Genomic DNA, 24,865 nt, shown 5'->3' with positions numbered 1-24,865 from the left:
CTCATAATCCTTTACAAAGCTCTCTCGCTTCTGGCGTGGACAAATGCCTAAATATATATTTTATACACCTAATATTAATATTATTATACACATAAATGCAATATTTTGCACCTTGACGAGAGGATGTGTTTGCCTGCCTTGGGTCAAGACAAAATATTTTGTTTAGGACGGACCAAGTAACTACTGAATCAACACATGACCAAGCAAAATAAAGTACATTTCTTTATTACAGAACAAAAACATACAATCTTTAAGACTTCACAAAAGCTGCCAGTATCGTGTGAGGTGTTCAGTGTTGTTCTGAAGAGACTGCAACAAATTTTATACTGCATTTGCCAGACAAAATTATTCTCTCTTCCTTGGAGGAAAGAGTTCTGTTCTGTACTCTTCTGGAGTCAGTTTATTATAAGTTATTAGGCAGTGAGACTAAAATAAAAATCAACGTTCCTACTCTGTGTACTTTGACTTCACTCTCGCCTGTTCGTCATAGATAACATCAAACAGAACACGTCTGTCAGTAGCGTTTAAAAAAGAACCCCCACTTCCACAAATACCTGCTAGATCACAAGAATCTCTGTGGGATGCCAACACTCATCACCGCAGATGACAACAGAGGAATTCCAAAGCACCAAATCATGTCAGTGACACATACGCTGCCAGCCTCTTGCTTTTGGACATTTTGGAAGTAACCAAAAAAGAAAAAGGTCAAAAACAGCAATGGCTATTTTCATTCTGTCAGGAAGCGTTTCAGACAAATCTCCAGAGAGAGGTGGGCGACAACGGTCGCCTGTTCCACAAACACCCACTCGGGGCCACAGAGCCTAAGAGTGACTAAAAACGAAACGCCAACGGCGCTCGATTAACTCAGGGGAATGTATGTCCACACCACAGAACTCAAATACTGAAGAGACCAGCACCTACACTAACCTACTACACACTGTGTTTAGCTGCACACCTGGCCTACAAGCTGATCACATTTTTTGTCAGGGTGGAACTTGCAGCCCACTGCCCAATTCACACTACTTGACAGGGTTGTTAAGACAGAGGCTGGCTACGCTGAGAGCTGTGCTGTTTGCAACGCAAATCAAGATAAAACGCTGACAAGAAGGGGGTAAGATGCTGACAGCACGCCGCCCCAGCCGCAACCTTTCAGAGGCATCAACAAAGATGATGACTCTCCCAAACACGCACACAACCAAGTTTTCATGTTGTGATGTAACAGTTGCCTAAAGCATCTGTTTGCTAAATATAATGATAACAAAAAAAACATAATGGCTATTGATAAACAGACACACAAAAACAACAAAACAAGGAGATGATGAAACACTTTTCCAATATGACAAAAAAAACACAGTTTTGCAGCTATACTGGACAAACAGTCTTACATCAGACAATCCCTCTTGTTTGGGTCTCAATGGAATTAACATTATGGGGAAAAACAAGAGAAAACAACCATAAGCTGTATACAGCTCAAAACAAACTTTTTCACAACCTGACACAGGGGGTAGGGATTTTTTGGACTTGGAATAGAATAAAAGAAAACATGAAAACATATCAGAAATTGAGGGCATCAAGAGATTCTCATCATAGTGAGAGACTTGAAAAACAAATACCACTCACTAAGTTACAGGAGCTCTCTCTTGCAGCAAAAACTTAACATATGAACACTGTATGCAAACAATATGAATAACATTTATACGTTTAACATAACAGCTATAAGCAACACACCTAAAAGAAAAACACTTTATTTAAAAAGATATGTGAATTAGGTAATACGGACTGCACGCAAGAGGCTTTGGTGTGAGCACTGACACAAGGTGGAAAGCATACGCTGTAAACAAGATGCTACCTGGGGCTGTAACCCTTAAGGTTTATCCAGCTTGTCCTAAGAGGAGAACTCTGACAGGTTCTAACAGGTTAACCGTTACAGGTTCTCTTGTATGGATAAGCTGAATATCCTTCAGCAATTTCAGTTGCAGTTTGCAGTTTCTTTGTTGCTTTTCCACCCAAGAGTGTGCTGAAAATAACGAAGTCGTTAAAGACAACATCCAAAATGATATTACTGCAGTAATATTTGAAACAGAACATGCATATATAAAAACAACGGACATGAAAGAAAAAAACACTAGTTGAAAAAACACTACCGCTGCTCCAAAAGAAATCTGATCAGTCATCTCAAAGCGTCGCTTGATCATCAAATTCAGTTGCTGGTAAATTGTGCCCCCTTGTGGTGTCTAATAAAACTACACCGTCTGTTCCACCCGATCCGTAAATCTTTGGTATGGCCAGAATATTATGTTTGGATGACATACAAAACAAAAACAATACTGCTGAAGTTCGTCTAACACAGATGGGATAAAGGAGTAATGTAACATGGACTAAATGTGTCCAAATCCATTTCTTTAAGAGGAATGTGCACATCCCACCCAGAACTGGGGTCAGGTGCAGGACATGAAAACAAGGGCCTGTCAAAGAGAACAAACATAGAACGTCCTCACCCTGACTTATGATACTACATGTTGTAATTACTCTGCACTATTAAACATGGGAGTCTAGGTGAGAAGTCAGTGTGGACACAATCTCCCTTTTATTCCTAAACACCCTTATTGAATTGTAACAAATGTTTTTGTTTTGTCTAGTAACACACAAGCCAGATATAAACTTAAAAAAATAATAACACCCAGCACACAGCTGTGTGTATGCAAACTGGTGATAAAACATCAGTATCCCCCGACACACACACACACTTTGAAGATCTCTGGCTCACAGAGGAATCACACGAAATCATGAGGGCATCACTCAGGGTTGTGACCCAAATCCTGAGGCATGGAAGCGCAGAGGAATGGGATGGGATGGGGGGGGCGTCATTCCCAACTCTAGGCTTCATCTGCGGAGGCAGAAGGCAGCTTTAGCCTCATCCTCATCCTCACTGTGCACACACAGCTCCACACCTGCAGAACACAGGACAGTAGTTCACCCCACCACCAAGACCACACGGGCTGTCTCCACTATACTGTATGACTCAAACATTACTCAGGCGCATTACTCAGTCATTAGCTCATTTCAACACTATCATTTGTGTGGTTCTAAATGTTTTCCATGGTAAGTTTGTTTTGTATGTTTTAGCCTTTAGTCTCGTGATGATCATGTTGATGAACGCAAACAGATTGCACAAATGTGTAACATTTAAAACAATTTCACAATGTGTCAAGCAAACAAATACAAATATTGGTTAAAAAAACCAATGAGTTTTACAGTGTTATCAACAGCGGGATATTCCATACTGTGCAACCCTCTCCTATCTCTCTGACAGCATGTTCAGACTTCACAGTGACCATACTGGCACACATCCCACAGCCTCAAGATGGCCCTCTGACTACCCACAGCTTACCACATGGGACAGACTGATAAATAGCTCCGCAATACAAGGGCTCAGTCTATGAACGCACAAGAATTGAGGCCCTGTACAAGCATGCCAACCACTCGCCCACCATGTCCCAAATAATACAAGTTACAAGACAACTACAGTGAGAGCTTGCGTTCATACGGCCACACGTGTTCCCTTAATGGGCTTATTTAAAGCTGCCAGTAAGAGGGGTGTGTCCCCCTGTCTATTTGGATGAGCTGTAGAACTGTTCTGAGGTATTTTAAATGGCTCCTAATCCATTTCTGAATTGATTTTCAGGGTGCTTATGCTTCAGAACTAATGTCTGTAGGCCAAAATACATTTCTGAGAGGGTCACCATGTTGATCATAAGCATCGCACAAACATCATAAGATAACATGGTGATTGGTGAAGTTGTGTTTTGAGGTCCTCCACAGCTGGTATCTCAGATACCAACTCAAGCAGGAGACTGGATGTGACTTTAGCCACTTTCAAATCAAACCGGAGAGTTCATGCTTTTATATTTCTACAATTAGGCCATTAGCACTTGGTGTTGACAGAAGTGTGGATTCCAGTGTGGATTCCAGTAGGCTTGGGTGGAATGCGGTGGACATGAGTTTTCGTCTCACCTCTCCTCATCTATGTTCTCCTCTTCCTCATAGTCCTCGTCCAGCTCTAGATCAAGATCGTTCCCGATCCCAGAGTCTCGTGGAGCCATGAAGAGACTGCAGGTCACAAACACAAGAGAAGAGGGTCAGTGGCTAAAGCCAGAAACTGACACAGTCATGAGTGGACGTTGTATTACCATATCTAGTGCAGAGCCCGTTTCTTCGTATAACATGAAATATGGCACTGCACACACTTGTGCCATTAGGATGACAGTGACACCCACCAAATTTGAGAGCAGTCGGATGAGTGGTTCGAGAGTTATGCGTGGAACAGACAGACAGTGTGACACACAGACAGAAGTTTCTTGCATTTATAGATACATAAGTGAATAAACTGAATATTGCACAGCTTCATTGAAATATGACAGCTAATGACTAAATGTGACCCTGCAAAGTGAAACCAGTCGTTTCTGTAAAATTTACAAAATTAAGTTCTTGTGCTCACGTGAACGGCCATACACTTTTGTTTTCCAACGATATGTATATCGAGGGTATTACACAAACTATCGCTAAGATAACCTCATCCAAAGTTGACATGGTTCTGTCACGATATGCCAGAAGAGGAGAAATCACCTTTTTAAGCAGCGTGGACAACGGGAATGACTGCAAATGTGTTGAATCTTCGCCGGGTTTAACAGTCAAGACGTATGTTTTTCCGTGAAATTAGTTCACCATATGAAACTGTATACTGTCGAATTATGCGAAAACGTAACATTCAACATTTTAACCAGGGAGTTTGTTTATTGTGGATTTTCTCAAAATAACGTTGTGCGCAAAGCGACTGATTTCACTTTGAAGAGTCACAAATGAGTCACAAATCATTAACGAATGTTTGAATTTCCCCAATCATAATATAGCTGTGTGAGACCAATGCCCTTTCGCCGAACATGTGCTCTGTTACATACAGGTTTTTGGTAGCCTGGCTATCACCAGACTAAGCTTTTGATATTGAACATTAGTCTGGGGAGTCTGAGCTTTATTTCTACTGCACAAGAGGCAGGATCAATGGGCATAGTTCAAACGACTTGTTGTGCATTTGGATAGTCCTTGCTTGAACCAATCAGACCAATGATTCTGGTGGGCCTGGTGGATATGCCAGTTTGTGATTGTTGTTGTCCAGCAAACAGGAAACAGGAAAGATAAATGTGCAGGTTTCCAGCCTGAGCTGCGGGGCAAAATCCAATCGCTGGCAGATCAGGCTGGGTTTACCCAGTCTAGGTTTTTGGTCCAACATTATGTATAACAGTAACTACTACTGTTCCATATATTTTTACAAAGCTTCTTTCTAAACTGAGCATCATTTCACCAAAAAGCAGCGTGTACCTGACTGAGCGGCAGGTGAAGAACACGATCCTCTTCAGCTTCTTGTTGTAAAAGAAGTAGTTGAAGGACCACAGGTTGCCCTCCTCACCGTAAGGGTCCGAGTCCAAGTCAGGGTTATAGCTGTCAGGACACAGATAAACAGACAGAACGCTTAACAATGTCATGCAAAGACATGCAGAGGGAAATAATAGCCATTCTGAAGGCTAAAGACCCTCCATCACACCTGGGGCTCTATAAAGACACTGGCCCAAAACAGACAGGAGTGTAAATCCTTATATTAATACATCGTTACATTTTTCGTTGCCGTGTCTTTGTTTCATGAAATCTTGCCAGATCGACCTAGTAACCGTTTTAGAAAAGCAATAAGCCGCTCGAGTCTGTGGTTTATACTGAATTTAGAACAGCTTTTTTTTTTTAGAACAGGGTTTTAGGCACTCCGCTTCGCGTCATGCCTAACAGGGATTATTGCTTAATTAAAGTTTGTCCTTTCAACACAACTGCATGAACCATACCTGTAAATGTCACACTCAGAGAGGCAGATCTCTGTATCGATGGCCTCCCACAGGAGAGGCTGCAGTCTGCTATAGGCCTCTCCTGCTGCAGCAGACAGACTGCTATTCACAGCATTAAACACCTGAAAGCACAAACATGTATTATTTTTTTTGTTATTTCACATTTCACATTCACCAAGCACAAGCTTATACCTTAATCTGAATTGTGTGCTCCCTGCGAAACAAACACATCACCTCAGTGAGACAGTGAGATGTCTGAGTATTGCTATTTGTTACTACAATGGTATAATAATGAGTTACAATACAACCTGTGGAGAATATGTGTCATTACTGTGATACATCGGCGTGACATAGAAACAGGCCTTAGTGTGTGACTCATTGTGTGGCAATCATACCCAGTTCAAGCTGGGCTCTCTGCTGAAGTCGTGCCCTTTGGTCCGGCTAAAATCATAGTCTGGGCGGAAGGACTCATTAAGGGTGGCAATCAGGTAAAAGAGTGTTTTCCTGCTGCACTTGTCGGATAGTGGACCTTCGCCTTCATCTCCACTCTGACTGTGGCTCAGCCTGTAAGGACACATAACGTTCCTGAAATTAAGATATTGTTCATAACTTCACTTCACAAACAGAACAACTCTACTTAAGACCCAAAACCAATGTGTACATTGTTGTGCTATGTTGACAATATATTTGAATCCACTCACTTATTGGGGCTAATGCCTGCTGTTTGAGGAGGTGACAGGGCCTCCAAAACGTGAGGAAGGCCCTCTTGACAGAACTGCTTGAACATCTGCTTGTCCTCTCCTGCCATTTTACAAGAGTAGCTCTCGATTCTGCAGGGCAGACACATTTGTGTGAAGGAAATAGACCATGATAAGTCAAAGGGTGATACAGTTCAGTCGTTAAGTGTGATATTTTATTCTAATAGCTGAATAGGTATACCAACCGGAGTTGGATCTCGCTAAAAAATCTGCGTTAGTCAAATAACACCAGTGACATATCCTGTGAACTCACCGTCCAATGATCTGACAGTCCCCTGTCTCAATAGTGAGCTGGGAATTGATGGCTTCAAAACTTGAATTCTCTAAAAGTTTCATTTTTCTTTTCAATACGTCAAAAGACAATGGTTAAGGGTAAGTAGACAGATCTGTGTTACCTGATATGCCTAGAATAGCTAACACGACCTAGTTAACTGTCAGACCCCAAACAATAAAGGTTTACGTTGGTTGGTGGTAACGTTAGCTAGATAGTTGGCCTAGCACTGACCTTTCGGTTACACCATCAATATTAATTGACACAGTAATTATCTCACAAGATACATCTACCCAGCGAACAATGTCGCACAGACCAGTTCAAGAAAGCGTAGCAGTTAAACTTTCCAGACGTATTAACCTTTGTGGAACTTGAATAAACAGTTATCTAGCTAAGTTAGCCCTACCCCAACAAACAAACCCCAGCAGCGAACACAGCGGCCCGTTACAATCTGAAACTCAACCTTCAGCGACGCAGCAACGGAGCAAGATGCAAATCTCTTTGCAGTGCAATTTAATTCAGATACACATATAATTCCTCAAACCTGTTAAATTAAGGACAACTTATATGTATTTGTCGACCGCTTATTGCACTTCGATGTCTAATAAATATGTCTTCCTTTTTACTGTGGAATTTCCAATACCTGCCATTAAACAAGCTAAAGTTAATTGGAAAATTCTTCATCCCAGCTTCTAAAATCGGTACTCTAAAAGAACTTCGATGCTTCTCTGAGTCTTTGTATTCGCAGATTATTTGAATTAGTCTTGACCAGAAACAGCGATCTATCTGACTTTCTCGTGAGAAACACTGCTACAACAAAACGTCGTTAATTTCCGGAAGCAACTTCACAGCATTGCTATCAAAATAAAAGCTATCAGGCGCTATTATGCAGAAGAGTTTCTATCTTTTGAAAGACCCATAAATCTCTATGTAGGCTAGTTGACAGGCGATTGGAAAGGTTGAAAGGACAGCAAGTACCCAAAACCTAGATAGCCTAATATTCTCTTTTATCTCTTGAGATGTTGATGGTTCAGGCTATACTTGTTTCATACAGTTTCACTCTGATATCTTGCATTCAGTTGTGGTCAGAGGAGTTCCATTTCCCATCATTAAGCTTACTGAGCATTACATTTTTAAGTGACAGGGACGAAAACTAAAACAGATGCAGCCCATGGGGGAAATACACATATTTTTTTTCCCAAAATCAAAGGCCTTTCAATTTACCCTACTTTCCACAGTATCCACAGTTTAATTGTAATGCATCCAAATCTACTGGGCAAATTACAAAGCTTTAAATGTAAAAGTTGCTGCACTGCCTTCACATGCATCTTGATCATTGTAACAGCACCACAAACAGGATGAAATGTGGTCAAATGTGACCAAGTGTGTCTTCTTTTGAGCCTATCTTTATTCATGCATTTTTTAAAGTGTGTGTGTGTGTGTGTGTGTGTGTGTGTGTGTGTGTGTGTGTGTGTGTGTGTGTGTGTGTGTGTGTCACAATCTAGGCTATCTATCTATCTATCTATCTATCTATCTATCTATCTATCTTTTGATTCGAAAATGTGAAAACACTGTAGTGATAACTGAAGCATAAATTATCCACAATATATTTTCTGTTTTGTAAGCCTTTTATGATACATCTGATGATCTAACGTAGCCTAGTGATAGGTGGTAATCCAAAACTGGAAGTGAATTAATTCTAAAAATAAATATGTCAATTGATAGGTGGCCTGTATTGTTTATGTAGATGAGTACATTTTAACTCCTAGCTGAGCACAACTTTAGTTGTGAAATACGGTACCAAAATTATCACAACATCCGTTTCTGGCCATTATTGTGATATGTCACATTGTTGTTTTCATCGCTTAACACTTCCTCATCGAAGAAATATTATATTCGCCACAGGGTGGCGCTTTAACAGCACGCTGACTCTGTGTCCCCCCCGCTAAAAAGTCGTTATAAAGTTTGTTTTATAGGCTATTAACTTCCTGGAACACTGCCTGATTATAGTTATGATCATCGTTATGTTTATTGAAAAATGCAAATGACAGTGAATTTTGGAGTGTGTGCCAGTGTCTTAACCGGTTAAACTACAAAAGTTTAGTGGCATTATTGCCCTGATATATCTAACTTCTGATTATGTAGTAGCCCAGGTACGCTATGACGGACTTACAGATGAGAATCTAGCACGACGAAGACGACACGAGCGTCAAGCGCAAGATAGCAAATACTTCCTGATGATGACTAGTTTCACTTTTATTTTTGGTCGCTCGAGCAGTTTGCAGTTGCGCTTCTTGATAAGACCATGACTAGGTAGCCTAATCTTAAGGATTGTGTCGTCTGTCCACATCTGCACCAGTTTCGGGTAATCGTTGGGACTTTGTTCTTCACTAAAGAATGTGTCTTGTATTTATTTCCTAATTGGGAATACCCAGGAACAGTTTCGAGCGACTGTCATTTTTTTGGAGGCTAGAGGCTATGTAGTTGGCTAGCCTAATTGCTAAACCTTTCTGTGATCAAAATCTTCAGCAGTATCTGCCTTAAACTCTTTCTGCTGACAGGATATTTCTAACTCGACTGTTGTTGTTGTTGTTTAAGTTAGTACAGGATTATTGTCCATGTGAATGGCAGCCCCTGGAGTAGCAGACGGGTTAAAAGAGGGTAAGAGAACAACCTTGTGTGTAAATTGTGTAGACCTAAGGGTACATATTGATGTGAGCGAGAAACACATTTACAGTAAACTGCATGAGAATACGTTGCGTGTTCTCCTTGGGTGCTAGGGTCATTTTCTCAAAGAGAAAGTAATTTACGAATTTATTGTGTTGTCTTATCCAGCGGAGGACTTGGCTGTACAGCTAAGTGAGGCCATTGGTTGTGGTGATAGAGATGAAGCCAAGCAATGTGCCGAGAAACTCGCTGCTTTATCACTTCCTGTGTCCATCAAGGTAGACCAGAAGGCGTACCCCCAAGATATGATCCGGTAAGTCAGAAGTATTTATCAAGTTGTTTTTCCTTCAAAGTTTAAAACCCGACGCATTTTCTATACTTGTTCTGTTGTTAACCCACAGTCTGAAAGTGGGAGTGGAGGATGCTGAGTTGGACTCCTACATCCCCATCACAATGATGGTAACAGTGGGCATCACTATAGCAGAGCTGAAAATAAAGGTGAATTGTGTCTATTGCTTGTTTAAAAGAGATCATTATTGTGCTAGGACAGCACAGACACCACAACTTTAATGATTTATTTGATAATATAGTTTAGTGAGCTATATCACCCATAGCAGGCATTATGAATGCCTAATTGGGGACATGAATCTCATATTGTGTTGCATTCCAGGTGAAAAATGACTTTGGTTTCCACCCCTCTCTTCAAATCTGGGTAATTGGAAAGCGACTAACGAAAGACACAGACACACTTTACAGTCATGGGGTGAGCAAGGACGGGGACCAAGCCTTCCTCTTCATCAAGAATGCCAAGGCTGTCAATCTCAGCCGTGAGCAGCAAAGACAAGAGGAGCAGCACCAACAAATAGATGGTGAGACAGAGACTCCCATTCGTTTTGGTAATTTCACATTCATTAACATGTAACGACAATGAATGTGTAAATGGACTGCATTTATGTAGCGCTTTCTGCTCTTCCAAGGCATTCATAGCGCTGTACAATTTCATGCTTCACATTCACCCTTTCAGGGGCGCCTATAGGAATGAATGCTATGGTACTCACACCCATCTACCAGCCCCCCTTCCACCACAACGAAACATTCAAAGCATTGTTCATATTTGTCCGTTTCCTGATTTTAGGTTTGTGCGTTGGTCAGCTAAAAAGTTGCCTGCATATTACTAACAATATTCCTATGCAAAATCTGTACAACAACCTTCACGCCCAACAACAACCTATTAATTTGGGCAACTTAATACAGCCCTATAAATGTTGAAGTTACCTTTAGTTTTGTTTTAGTTTAGGCTACCAGTATGTATGGCTTTAATAAACAGCATGTGAGCTTCAACATCAGTAAGCATTCATTTAGTATACCCTAGCTGTAAAGGCAAGCAAACCAAATGTGCCTACCTTGTTCTTGCCCATCTGAAATAAAACTTCTAGATTTGCTGCTGCCTCCATCCTTTCTATTTTCGTTGTTTACAAAAACGTTTTATAGCCATGATGGCAACAAGTAGCCTGGCCTACAACTTCTGTAATTGCTGTGTGCATGCACCATTATTCTCTGTTCTGCAAAACAAAAGGTGTGTTTGCGTATAGTTCTGCATTAAGTGGATTTTGGTAATGTACTTACTTTACAGTACTGTCATGCAGTTAATGGGATACTTTGCAGAGTTGGGAATGTATGGTAGGCCAATTTGGTGTGAATACCCACACACACAGGGGAAATTTTCTCTTGTTGTTGTGTAGCCTGATGGTACGCACACGTGTCTGGCCGTACACCTGTGCCTGCACCCACTTACTCACACACTCACACACACTGATGATGGAACCTAACATGCAAGGTGCCAACGTGCACATTGGGAGCAGTTTGGGGTTGTCTTGCTCAAGGACACCTTGACAGGGTTAGGAGGAGTCGGGCTCGAACAGCTAATAACTATGCATGCATGAAAGTGTGTGCACGTTCTGTTGTTCTTTCTGTAGTTAAGGGATTGTTTTTCATTGTAGATTATGAAAAACATGGTAGATTGATGTAGATTACATTGTAGATTAACACACATCTGAAAAGAATACCCATTACAGAATGTGTTGTCTCTCAATGATATAAACCAATAGAGAAAAAAGAAGGGCAATATCAGAGTTATGTATGGTATGTGTGAAATGCCTGTGCTATGCTTTCATAGATATCATTGTAACCATGGCGAGGAGCTCACTGGAACCCAGGGGAACAGGTCCTCCTGTGGCCACCAAAGCCAAGCAACGCCCACCACCACTGCTTCCGAAGCCACAGGTATGGGTGTGACACTCTCTCTCTCTCTCACACACACGCACACGCACACACACACACACTGAACTTTAATGCATTAGGAAGTTGATTAGGAAATATGTGTCTAATGAGATACGGTATTAGTCATATGCCCATCTCTTATTTGACTGACTTCCATGTGTGCATGTGTGTGATTGAACAGATTGGCTGGTCGTGTCCAATGTGCACGCTTGTGAACAAGCCCACCCGGCCTGGCTGTGAAGTATGTGCTTGTGAGAGACCTGCAGACTACAAAGTACCAGCCTCGTATAAGCCCGACCAGGACGAGCTTTCCCGAATACAGTCTGAGCAGGAGGCCAATCTGCAATACCGGAAGGTAAACAAACAAAGGTTTTCAATAAATATTCAATATTCTATTTCACTCTATTGCAGAATTGGTTGTTGTTGTTGTTGTTGTTGTTGTTGTGTCTGTCTGCCTGTCTGTCTGTGTGTACGATTCCAGGACTGAGCCCTGGATGACAAAAAAGTTCCAATTTCTTTCATCATCAATTTCAGAATGTATCAGATGTTTTCTTTGCCTCTATGGGACAGGTCGTGGAGGAGCAGCGAGCAATGAATTTTCGCGATCACCTTGAAACAGATGCACATAATCTCATAAACAACAACGAGGAACTGGACTGTCCTATCTGCTTCACCACCATAGAACCAGGAGAGGGTGCTGTGTTGAGAGAGTGTCTGCATGGCTTCTGCAAGTATGGAAAATCTGAAGTCATTGTTATTGTGAAATATGCGGACCTCCCCATGTCTTCAAGAGGCATTTCTTTGAGACTGCTCTCTTTCTTGCTCCACAGAGACTGTCTGAAAGGAACCATCATCAACAACATGGATGCTGAGGTGAAGTGCCCTTACGTATGTAACGACTACTCCTGTGGCTACAATCTACAAGACAGAGAAATACTTTCAGTAAGCGTCATTTTTCACACTATATTAAAATCACAGAAGTTACATTTATCATTATGAAAGGTCACTTCTCACAGGTAATTTTGAGGTGGTGATAGATTATATTAGATTGGCAATTTGATAATGACATTCCCAAAAGTATTTGTGTAAATAAGGACAATTGACATTAATAACTGAGTGTGGAGGACCCTTTTGATGTAGCAGTACAACTGTTCCTATAGATTATTTCTGAAATGTATGTTTTTGTTGGTATTTGGGGGTGCCCCCTGCCCACATTAAGGCCTTGCTGTTTATCTGGTCATGTTGCTGATGTGTAAGTGTGGTGTTCCAGCTGCTGTCTCAGGAGGAGTACCAGAAGTTCTTGGAGCTGAGGCTTAGCATCGCCGAGTCGCGCAGTGAGAACAGCTACCACTGCAAGACTCCTGACTGCGCCGGCTGGTGCATCTACGAGGATGACATCAACGAGTTTACGTGTCAGCTCTGTCAGGAAACCAACTGCCTCCTCTGCAAGGTTTGCAGTTCACTGTTCCATCCACTGTATGCTCACTATCAGACGAGTGGAATCTAGAGCCATTCCAGCGTTTGGTGGCTTGTAGTTCTTGGGTCTTGGGAGTTTTCTAATGCCTTTTCTCTCTGATCTGAGAGGAGACAGCATTGAACATCGATGACTCCCTGCTATCAGAATACTTGTATCTTGTGTAAGACAGATGGGCCATTCAATCAGCCAGTAAACCATTCAATCATCTTTGATTAAGTCGGAGACGTCCCTTGTTTAGATAAAGAAGATGTCAGTGTTTTTGTTACTTACGGAGTAACAAATAGAAAATGTTTTTAAGCCTGACATTAACTGCTGTGGTATAAATCCCTTTGTTTACTCCTGTTTGGCATCATTATTCGTCTAATGGTTGATGGAATGGGGAGATCTGTTTTGCAAGACTTTTGACTGTGAAAGTCTTTATGTCCAATGAGACTCCATGAGGGCATTTTTTTGATGTTGTAATAGTGAACTGGTGTTTATCGTTAATGTAGTGTGACGTGTTAATAGCACTGGGTGATCTTCCCTCAGGCCATTCACAACAACATGAACTGCAAGGAGTATCAAGACGATCTTCGCGTTCGAGCTGAAAATGACGTTGCAGCCAAACAGACAGCTGACACTCTCGAGGTACGAAACACCCCATATCCTGGGCTAAAGGTGACCAATAAGGAAATCCTTATCTGTATCTTGTCTGTGTTACTGTTATAAGGTAGACGTGTTTTCCTTTTCCAGGCCATGCTACAGAATGGGGAGGCCATGCACTGCCCCAAATGCAAAGTGATTGTGCAGAAGAAGGACGGCTGTGACTGGATATGCTGCATCATGTGCAAGACTGAGATCTGCTGGGTCACCAAGCAGGCGCGCTGGGGTCCAAACGTAAGACACTGCACACGCGCGCACACACAACACAAACACACGCACACAAACGCACACACACATATACACACACAAACACATACTGTATGAATATGCATATACCCACAATCTCTAAGGGGTCTATTTCCATTGATAAGGAACGTCTGGAAAAGTTAGGATCACCTAGGATCTTGCTCATGGTATTAAATTAGTGAAACAATTTGCCAAATTTGCCGTTATTACGTAAACCATAGTTCATTTTTCCTCATTGCCTGACTTTGCTGGTCATTGCCCATCAATGAAATGTGAGCCTTACAGAGTATTCCAATGATATTCATTTCATGGTGGAGGTATTCTGTGCTGCTTTGACCGGATTGCTAAATCAATAACTACTGTGAACATGTAAACGTGACTCAGTCGTGTGCTTCTGTCCCTCCACCCGCAGGGCTCAGGGGACACCACAGGAGGCTGCAAGTGCAGACTGAATGGTGTGCTCTGCCATCCCAACTGCAACAACTGCCATTAATCCGCCCATGCTCATATCCATGCACACACTACTGTAGTGGCGTAGCGAGGGGTCGGGTGGAAAAGTGGGCCATTTTACCTTCCCTCCATTAGCCTAAAGTAACATCCTCAAAAATCTGTTACTTTTTCTTTTTAATCAAGGGAAACTTCATAACCTCCGGTTGTGACTGCTCAGGGACACGGAATGATTCTTTTCCTTTTTCTTTAAATCTGATCCCACCAAACAGTGATTCAAAGATGCTGAATGAGGTCTATGAGAACAGAGATGGCGTAGGGCGCGCAGAGTGCGGACACGTAGTGCATTACAGTATCAACTACTCTGAGGAGACGGCCCCAATGAGAACACTACAGCACTAGGTGAAGGGCCGTCGTTGTGACACACCTCGGAGACTTACAACACTTTCAGTGCCGTGACAACCAAAGAAACGTTTCAACGTTTAGCTAGAGAATTATGTCGACACATTGAAATAGGCATTAGTGCCCTTTCTTTAAACACTTCCTCATTGGTTTACGAAACTCCACTATCTTTTATGGGATTCAAATGAATGCGACTATCAGCAATGAGGTAGAATCATTGTAGCGTTTAGGAAGAGATTCTGCTGTTATGGTTCTATTTTTCTGTGTATATTTCTCTAAGGGCCTGGTTAATCTTGATGTCTTTGTAATTGTCAGGTGTTTGTCAGTGAAAAAGGGAACATGAGACAGCGATTGCTCTATCAGTTTAATCCTGTGAAATGTAAATAAGATAGACTCTTAGGGCACATTCACACTAGACCATTTGGTCCGGACCCAAACTGACATCTGGACTGATGGTTCGGTGATTTTTGCCAATATGAACACATAAACTGGCAACTTTGCCAAGTGATCATGTAATGTGAACAAAGATCATCTGGATCAGGGCTGGGATGGTGTTTTGTGTGCTTTGTCTTTAAAGCAACACAATGAATTTTATTTTGCCTTAAGGTAATGGCTTCAAACTAATTTTATTGCCTCACTGACTTACAATAAGGAGTTTCTGATAATGCCAGTGTGCAGAAGAATGGTATTGTGCTGTGTAACGTTGTTGTAACATTGTGCGGGTAGGGGCATGACCCTTTTCGTTTGTTGTTAGTTGATTACCCCCTTAGCAGTAAACATCTAAAACAAACAAAAAAGGGAATTCCTATATTACGTTACTTTAAGATAACTCTTCTTTCTCCCAAAAGGAGAAATACATCTTAAAGGTGTTTTAAAGTGTAAACAACCAGGCCCTGAAGCAGTGAATTCAAACAGGAAACTGAAATTGAACAATTGGGAAAGAACATCCAAGTATACTTCAATTCAAGTGCATACAGATGGTACAAGTATATTTCAGTGTGGCAGCAATGGCTTATCACAAACATTCAGACTCATATGAAGGAAAGAAAACAGTTCCTGATCATCTAAGATTTTCTGGGTATTTATTTCCATACTAAGGGCCACAAAACCTGGAAATGACCACAAAATGGCAGTAGAAGTTAGAATTTAGTTATGCTTCTTATTCCATTACCTTAATTAGTTTGAAGTGAATACAGCATTTGTTTCATGCAACAACTAAAACATACAACCAAATACTAAAGGTGACCTAATGTATACTGTCCTTTAATTGTATAATGTCTTCTCTTAGGACAGCTGTTTGCACTTTTTTTGTAAAATTGAAGAAACAAATTAAAGAACATATTTTTTCTGATGTGCTGATGTTCTTGTTATGAAATGCTTTGACTTTCAGATTTGATTGGCATCAAAAAAGTTCCCAAAGATGTCAAAGAACATTGTCTTAAAATATTTAAATGGTTAAGCACTACACCGCTATAGTGAACTTAACTGATATCATCTATTAACTCTATATCCTCCATTTCAGCCCTTGTGTAGTTTTTATGAGATTTCATACATTATAACCAGCACAGCACCAGTAAAGTTACTATCTACAATAAACTCCACACAGGCATTTACAGAAATAACATTATAGACATCCAAATATATATATATATATATATACTTTGCTTGTTTTCATTTTATATCAACTTTATTGTCCATATATTAAGGATTAAACTATGACAGTGGTTAATATGAGAGGTACCACTCCTCTGCAAGCCACATAGTGCAATGAGCGAAGCATGAGGTGTGTTTTAGTGCAAATAAACCAACAAAATAGTCAAAAACTCCAAAGTTCCAATAACTCAAAACAGGCTAGCTTGTTCAAAGACCTATTACATCAAGTCACTTCTGTGAGGAGTGTGTATTTGAAACACCAAAGCTGAAAATGTTCAGCTGTGTTCTAGTAAGACCAAGGTTTGTTACAGATGTCTGAAAAAGAAAATGGTGTGTCAAAAAAAGCATTTAACCAAACTACCCTGTGTTTTACCTACAAACAGCTTGAAACAGACAAATCCTATATTCATTGGTTTTATCTTAACAGAACAAAAACAAGGCTCAGCATTAATCATCATTCCTATACATACATATTTATCCATTATCCATTACAGGGGTTAACCTGTACAAAATATATAAAAGTAAAGTTACTTCGAAATGATGGCATTTAAACAGGAAAAAAATGCTCTCAGAAATGTTTTTGGTCTCAGAATATTAGTGTTATGTGTGTAGTGAAATCGGGATTCTTGACTTCAACATGTTTTTGATGATATAAACTTACAACTGGAGAATGGTGAATTTTGAGATTAGGAGATGACCCAATCACTGAACCATATGGCAAACCATCCCATAAGACATTATAGTTACTGTACCTCCTCAGATAGACCCGAGCCCTCGAGTTTCACTTCATTATCTCATCTCTCTCCTTTGTCCAACTCTCATGTCACCAGCTATTTCAGTCTTTACCAACAACTTCTGAGCTGTAGAAATGACCACGGTGTTAAACGACACCGTAAATAATACCGAAACAAAACAAAAAACAGAAAGCGCATCTTTAATCTCTGTAAGCATGATATTAATCATGTCTATACTTGCAGACGGTATATATTTACAAATATATAAATAAAAAGACGAAATGTGTGTTTTTTTTTTTTTTTTGTCTTTCATACTCTTCAAATTAATTCATGATGGTCTTTTATAACATAAGGGCAGGCAAAAATGGTGCTGTGGAACTTCTATGGGCTGTTCAGTCCTCTCATCCATCCATCCATCCATCCATCCATCCTCTAGACACTCGATCCATCCGCTCTGTTCTGTCTGTTCTTTTTGCCTCCTTTCAGGGAAAGAACTGTAAGTCCAGCTTAGGGGCCCACTCCAGAGCCGAGTTCACCACGGCCAGGGCGGCGGCGCCGAGGGCCACCGTGAGGCCCATGACCGCCAGCCGGACGAAGCGGCGGGCCGAGGGCCGCACGGACACCAGCGCCCCCTGCTTGGCGTCCATGGCGGGCGCACTCTGCTGCTGCTGCTGCTGCTCCCGCCGCCGTCGCCTCAGCACGGAGTCCGGGCGCTGCTGAGTGGACGCCAGCTCAAAGTCCTTAAAGGTGGAGGACGCCGTCCTGGAGAGAGGGACATCGAACCACAGCAGAGCGTTTAGATAATAAGCGCGTGGAAAGATATGCAGTATTAAGCAACAGTATATAACAGTGACACCAGTCAATGGAGTAAACAAGATATTTTAAGGGAACTCAGGAACTTCAAAAGGAACTTTTTTTTTCCACTACAGGAAGTTATACGTTTGGTATACGTTTGGCTACTATTTCAAGTATTATATTTTAGAAAATCTCTCACAATTGGGAGGTAGAGTGACAGAAATAGAACTGAATTGTAACTGGCACTGCAGCGAAAGTTAAGCGCTAGTGTGTGAGGTAGTAAAAATAGAAAACAATGGAAGCTAAGAAATCCAACATCGGTAGCAGAGTGTGCCGCTCCCATATTGGCGCCAGTGTCTGGTGGGCTTAATCAGGTGTTCTGTGTGGTCTGTGGAGACAGAGGTTATGGTGTGTGGGGTGGGCGAGGGCAAGGGCTCACTGTTGGCTGCGTTGCAGGGTGGCCTCGCGGGCCAGCTCAGACGGCGGGAATTGGACGAAGAGGTCTCCGGCGCGGCTGATGAGGATCTCGTAGGGCAGGTCCTGAGGGATCTGGGACAGCAGGTGGTGCACAGACGCCATGTCGCACTCACAGTCCAGAACCTCCTCCTCACGGTACAGCACAATCTACCGGCACACAAGGAGAGAGGGTTCATCACTATTTAAACAACAGAACCAGAAATGTAAATAAAAAAGAACAAACGTATTTCAGGTTATCCCAGTAATGTACAATAAGAACAACATATTTCAGGTTGTCCCTGTAGTGTTCAACGAGAACAACATATTTCAGGTTATCCCTGTAACCTGTCCCACTGTCCAACAACAGCCCGCTGGGTAGTGGGTGTATAATCAGGTGGGGTGGGAGGAGGGGCGGAGCTGTGTTGCATCCTTCCAAGGGGGCTTCTGTTCATAAAATGCTAAATGATCTCCAAATCAAATTCTATATTATATATGTTGAAAACAGAAATGGAGACGGTTGAGATTATAGTAATCAGTAATGCAGAGAAGGGCACTAACTGACGAAACAATCAACTTGCATTCACTGTCCCGGGGAGTCACCAGAAACAGCCACTGGTCTTAACACGAGTGTGTTAAGCCTGTGTGATTAGACATTAACTACCCCAGTGTGCTGTTGTTGGAGTGCTGGACAGGTTACAGGGGTCAGGGCCAGTGATTGACAGCTGGCCACCAGCGTCCTGATTCTTGCCAAGTAAATCCCACCAGTTCTGATCCCCATTAAGACATGGGTCAGCTGACCGCTGGGTCTCAATCTGCCTCAGTAATGCCCCCACCCATATGACGGAGCAAGAGGTCATCTTTGAAGCCACAGCCAGGCCTCCGGCCATCAGTGACGCGGCAATTGCGTGACCTGTCAGATACATCTTAAGATAATGCGTGGTCCCGTCCTCAGAGGAGTTTAAGGCAAATGTCTTAAAATAGCATCTAAGTCATCTGTTTTAGATCAAAACAAGATGAAAAAAATCTTGCGAATCAAAGGATCTAAGGCAGATTTAGCTGGACTTTTACCTGATATCACAGCAAACTGCACTTACCACAGCAGCAAAATATATTGGCATTAAAGGGTGGCAGGCCAAGAAGAAGTCGTACAACCGCACAACATGGCGGAAGTCAGACAAGACGTGACCAAACCAGGTGATGAGCCAGCTCAGAGCAAATATGGTGCCCACCTCCGCCCTAGAGAGATACAGGGAGACACACACACACACACACACACACACACACAACACCAAACTTAGTACCCAACAGTGGTCAGGCACAACATTCTCTATTAAACATGCTGAGAAGGAAATGTGATTAGACAATAAAAAAAGAAGCCTCTGGATCATTACGTAAGGATGGCTAACTTCGTTCAGACATCATGTGGCACAAAATTGGTAAACTGCTGTGTGCTGCCCACAATACCAATCATTAACTCTGATTCTTCACAGTCTGAACACATTACACACTAAACACAGCCATCAAGAACACAGCGTTTTGCAGCCTCTGCATTTTAGATCCCAGGGCTATTTTCCCTCCCCACATCATGTTTCACTTGTGAGGCAGATTTATCATCATTCAAATCAATAGACTGGACTAAATGCACTTACTGTTCCATGAAGTCGTGCACCTCAGGATTGACCCTGTCTATTATTGGCATCAAGTAGTTCAGTATGTGTTTAGTGTTATCCATAGTAGGGTCCATGAAATCCCTGTGTGAGCAAATAGTAAAGATTGATTAAGCACAGCCTGTTGTTATGCCGTTTATGGTACAGTATAGATTAACTGTTGAACACCTCAGTGCTCCCCAGCTCTCTCTTTCCTACATATGGTGGGAGGGAGGCCTTTGTTATGTGAGCCCAGTGTGTGTAAGCTGTATGAGACCCCGAGGGTGGACTGACCCCCGTGTGAGGGACCCCAGATGGGTGAAGCGCTAGTATGTGGGGCACCCTGCAATGGGAGACGTACGACTGAGGGATGCGTGAGGGTTGCCTGTGTGTGTGTGTGTGTGTGTGTGTGTGTGAAGCACATGACTGTGCTTCCAAATAGGCAGGGCAATGTGACAGAGTGTCGTGACTGCAGACAAGAATGCGCTTGGATTGCCATACCAACAGGCCTGCTTGTTTGGTGATGCAGTGAGAGTGCAGGTTTAGTACCCTGTATAGGCTACCTGCCTGTCAGTTCACATCCAGCACAATGTATTTTGTGCAGGTTTTGGGTTTCGTTCAAAAGTGCAACCTGTGGCTTACATTATCAAATGACCCTCTGGGGAAATATCTGCCTTGCTATAGACCCTGGTATGAGGCTGTGTTGGTGATGGCTCTCGGCATTCGCTACAGTGACCACACTCATAATTAGTAACTACCTCATGACTACCTGAATCAAGGAAAATGGTTGGCGCACCATCTCATATTTTGCACTAAGTGTCCCAAATAGTTTTGATTTTTCAGTATTTTTAAGGTCTCCACACAAAGGCGTCGACATCAGTGTTGTGCATTCCCCTTTCCACATTAGATTTTGTTATTTTTAAAACAACTCCTCACACCAGCATTGAACTCTGCCACCATAACCATGTTGATTACAATTGCAATATTTTTTGGCATCACTCAATGAAATCCATTGTTTATCAGATGCTCATCAGTTAAGAAGTTCTAAGAAGTTCTTCACCCTCATTCTACCCCCAATGAAATAAGAAATTAGCCTGGCTATCACTAGACCAAGCTCAATCTTTTAAGAGGGGAGTCTGCTCTGTATTTTCTACTGCACAAGAGGCATGATCAATGGGCATAGTTCAAATGACTCTGTATGTATTTGGATAGTCCTTCAACCAATCAGACCAACGATCAAGGTGTATCAGGTGGATAAGCCAGTTTGTGATTGGTCCCTGCAGATTTATAACAGAAGTAGGATAGAAAAATGTGTAGGTTTCCAGCCTGAGCTGCAGGGCAAAGTCAAATCGCCGGCAGATCGGGTTGGGTTTACCCAGTCTAATAAGAAATTAATGTAGAATGTTTAAAGGACGGCACAAGGAAATTTTGACTATGTTAGTTAGGGTCCGGTTAGCTAATAGCTCTGGGGTTAATGTATTCCATTTATCTCTCTCCCAAGTAGGCAAATTTAACATGCCAATATTTCTGTCTCCTGACCCCCTTCCCTACCCACTGGCCTGAAGCTCTACCTGAGGTGGTGTGTGGAGAGCTTCTCCACCAGGGCTGTGGCCAGCCGCTCTTCCAGGACCAACAGGAAGGTGACAACGATGTCATGGTAACCTTGGTAGTAGTGCAGCTGTGGGTTCTTTAGAAGCACACGCAGGATGATGTTAATCAATTCCTCCTGAAGCCCCTCCCTCTGCTCATCAGGCATACCTGTTACGATGAACATGGGTCAGTGTTAGTACAACCACCATTTAATGGTCACAAATGCATCACAAAATACACACGCACACATACACACCCATAATCATGCACAATCACATAGATAGACAATGAAATACAAAAGCACAACATCTACATTTTAGACAGATTATACTTTTGCCAAGCGGTTAATGAAACAGGAGGAGTCACATTTTCTCACAAACCGGTGGTAGCTGGAATGTGTTTGTTAGTATAACGAGCTAAAATAAGTTTTGAGTATAAAGGCTTCAGTAATAAATGCAATCATGGTACTAAGAAAAGCATTCAGAACACAGAACGACTTTGCAATTAAGAACTGAAAACCAAGTCAAACACTTTTGGATTAATTAGAGATTCAGTAGAGAAACTTCAAAGACATTCTTGGCATGCCAAGACAACAATAATGCCCATTCTAACACCCTGCTTACACATGCAATAGTAATGCCCACTCTTAACACCCTGCTTATACATTCAGTAATAATGCCCACTCTAGCACCCTGCTTACATTCTCAAGACGGGGACACTGAAAGCGCTGTGCCCACATGAAATTTACTGACCTGGGGGAAATCGGCGAAGGGATCGCTGGACATCCAGCAACACCTGGTTGTAGTCCTTGTTATCCTCTCTGTCCACTTCCTCTGTAGACACAGACAATCCACAAAGCAAATTCAACGAGGAAACTTAAACTCAAATGAGTCGAGTTGAATTGTGCTATTTTATTTATTAACAATACAGGACCAACTCTAGATGTCAACTGGGAACGAATATGTATATCCGTCCCTGTACAAATCTATGATTTAAAAGTTCATCACGGTCATTCAAATCCATTAATAGTTCTTAAGATCTAATGCGTCTACATCAGCATTGCTATTACACTCTACCTACTAATGCAAAAGGACCATCACAGCAGACGGTGAAATCCTCTGAGCGAAAGTGCCTGACTAACCGAGTTGCTCTGGGATGTTGTCCAGGTGCACGTTGAGGAGCCAGGGCCATACTTTGCAGCGGATCTCGTCTGTGAGCAGACCCCCTTCGCTGATGGCCATCCGCCGCAGGGCCGCCACGTCCACCGGAGTCACACTCAACGCCTGGGTGATCTCAGCCACCTTCTTTTTCCTCTTCGACTCTGCATCTATCCAAACCATCCCAATTGTTATACTCACAGTACTGCGGCACTGTGGTCATTATCAGCTTTGCCAAACAAACACCAAGAAGGTGGTGCTGGCTCATCTGTCATTCTCCAATGGTGCTACATAGGTTGCTTTTTGCGACTCAGTCGATTGCTAAAGAAAAGTTACAACAGCCTTTCAAAAATGTGGCTAATCCTTAACCTTTATCCCTCAATTGCTGGAGCAATTCCTTCACACTGTGTTAGCAATTGGCTTTCCAACTGGGGAAATGAGAGAAAAGTTCATTGAGCCTACAGCTGTTACTCAAAAACAAAAAACACTATTCCACTATGAATACAGTATTGACTGTGAATCAAGCATTGTCAAATCCAAGAATAAAAAAACATTGCTTTGCACTGGTTGCTCTGGCAATCTGCATCACGACCCGATCCTTTCAGTTGGTCAGTCAGTCAGCCAGACATTTACACACACACACACACACACACACACACACACACACACACACACACACACTGCAAGACTTGCAAGAGTTGCAAGATTAAGCTTTGCAATGGGGCCCAGAAAAAAATGGGACCGACTAGTATTTCACCTGATTGAGGTTAATCAGATGTAACCCTCAGTTGTGGACTGATGTCATGTCAATAGTCCATATCCGACTGATGTATCTTTTATATCAGCAGCCTGAAGACGTTTTTAACTGTACTCAATCACTTCTTTAGTTATATCCTTATCTAGGCAACTGTCAAATATTTTGGTACACAACAGAAATTAAAAGCTGCTTAAGATGCAATAACCACTGTACAAATTGGCGTTAGCTATTTACATGAGAGGGCTACACCGTTCACCGTGAGATCCTAGCTTTTTTGTAACTTCATTAAAATATAACTTTCCACATACAACTGTAAATAAGACTGGGAGAACCTAAGTACAAGAATTGTGTGCTATCCACAACCATAACCGTACAATTATTAGGGCTAGCGTTAAAACATTCCCACCTTGTTTATCTATTCCATTCAAGGGAGAGGACGCGCCGACACTTCTGGATTTTCTCAAGTTCATATTGTCGTCATTGCAGCTGGTCTGACATATTTCGTTCACTTCCTCCAGAACTTAGTGACATTAGAAACAGACCATCTCGAACCAGCAACCTTGATTAGAAGACACAATATGTTAGCATCATCGTCTGTCTATGAGATGATAATAGGCCACATCGGAGGTGCCTTCATAAGCTAATGTTAGCTAGGTAGCGAGCTACGTCATTGAAACTAGCTATTCTTCATGCAGAATAAATCCAATTATGTTGGTTGGAGGCTTGAAATGGTACCTTCAAAAACCCGGTGCCACAAAATTGTAACTGCATTCAAAATCGACACATCTGTCCTACATGCTGCACATAATAGTGGATGGTTGTAATTCTGATCAGTTGCCCTGACTGATGATGCAGAAGTAAAAAAGCGATGTATTCTGGGACTTTGAGTTTTATTAAGGAATAATGCGATAAGCTACGAGCATTTTAGGTCAAATGTCAGCCTTGTTTTTACCCCCAACTCAAAAATATACTATTTTAGTAAGTCTTCCAAATAAAAGT

General features: G+C 42.0%; 3 protein-coding genes across 4 annotated transcripts; 1 reads left to right on the top strand and 2 right to left on the bottom strand.

Moving 5' to 3' along the window:
- Positions 1–209: 209 nt before the first annotated feature.
- On the bottom strand, positions 210–7,720 carry maf1a (MAF1 homolog, negative regulator of RNA polymerase III a). Its single transcript, XM_062545979.1, has 7 exons — positions 6,900–7,720; positions 6,590–6,718; positions 6,284–6,452; positions 5,889–6,010; positions 5,377–5,496; positions 4,015–4,110; positions 210–2,951 (listed from the first exon to the last, which is right to left on the bottom strand). The coding sequence occupies exons 1-7, from the start codon at positions 6,980–6,982 to the stop codon at positions 2,927–2,929; spliced, it is 744 nt and encodes a 247-aa protein (XP_062401963.1). The 5' UTR covers positions 6,983–7,720; the 3' UTR covers positions 210–2,926.
- Positions 7,721–8,848: 1,128 nt separating this feature from the next.
- On the top strand, positions 8,849–16,429 carry rbck1 (RanBP-type and C3HC4-type zinc finger containing 1). 2 transcript variants are annotated; one of them, XM_062545976.1, is made up of 13 exons: positions 8,849–9,282; positions 9,520–9,578; positions 9,753–9,897; positions 9,986–10,082; positions 10,255–10,453; positions 11,761–11,867; positions 12,046–12,219; positions 12,435–12,595; positions 12,695–12,806; positions 13,135–13,314; positions 13,870–13,968; positions 14,074–14,217; positions 14,642–16,429. In XM_062545976.1, the coding sequence occupies exons 2-13, from the start codon at positions 9,542–9,544 to the stop codon at positions 14,720–14,722; spliced, it is 1,536 nt and encodes a 511-aa protein (XP_062401960.1). In that variant the 5' UTR covers positions 8,849–9,282; positions 9,520–9,541; the 3' UTR covers positions 14,723–16,429. The 2 variants fall into 2 exon arrangements, with proteins under 2 accessions (XP_062401960.1, XP_062401959.1); XM_062545975.1 differs by having other exon boundaries at positions 9,516–9,578.
- On the bottom strand, positions 15,430–24,719 carry tbc1d20 (TBC1 domain family, member 20). The gene is made up of 9 exons (XM_062545978.1): positions 24,602–24,719; positions 24,273–24,425; positions 23,094–23,279; positions 22,705–22,785; positions 21,934–22,120; positions 20,366–20,467; positions 19,811–19,952; positions 18,700–18,884; positions 15,430–18,227 (listed from the first exon to the last, which is right to left on the bottom strand). Exons 2-9 carry the CDS (start codon positions 24,334–24,336, stop codon positions 17,948–17,950), a joined length of 1,227 nt encoding a protein of 408 aa, XP_062401962.1. The 5' UTR covers positions 24,337–24,425; positions 24,602–24,719; the 3' UTR covers positions 15,430–17,947.
- Positions 24,720–24,865: the final 146 nt, after the last annotated feature.

The sequence above is a fragment of the Sardina pilchardus genome, chromosome 9 (assembly GCF_963854185.1).
Source record: "Sardina pilchardus chromosome 9, fSarPil1.1, whole genome shotgun sequence".
Taxonomy (NCBI): domain Eukaryota; kingdom Metazoa; phylum Chordata; class Actinopteri; order Clupeiformes; family Clupeidae; genus Sardina; species Sardina pilchardus.
Note: the sequence above shows the minus strand (reverse complement) of the source record. Positions and strands in the feature narration are given on the sequence as shown.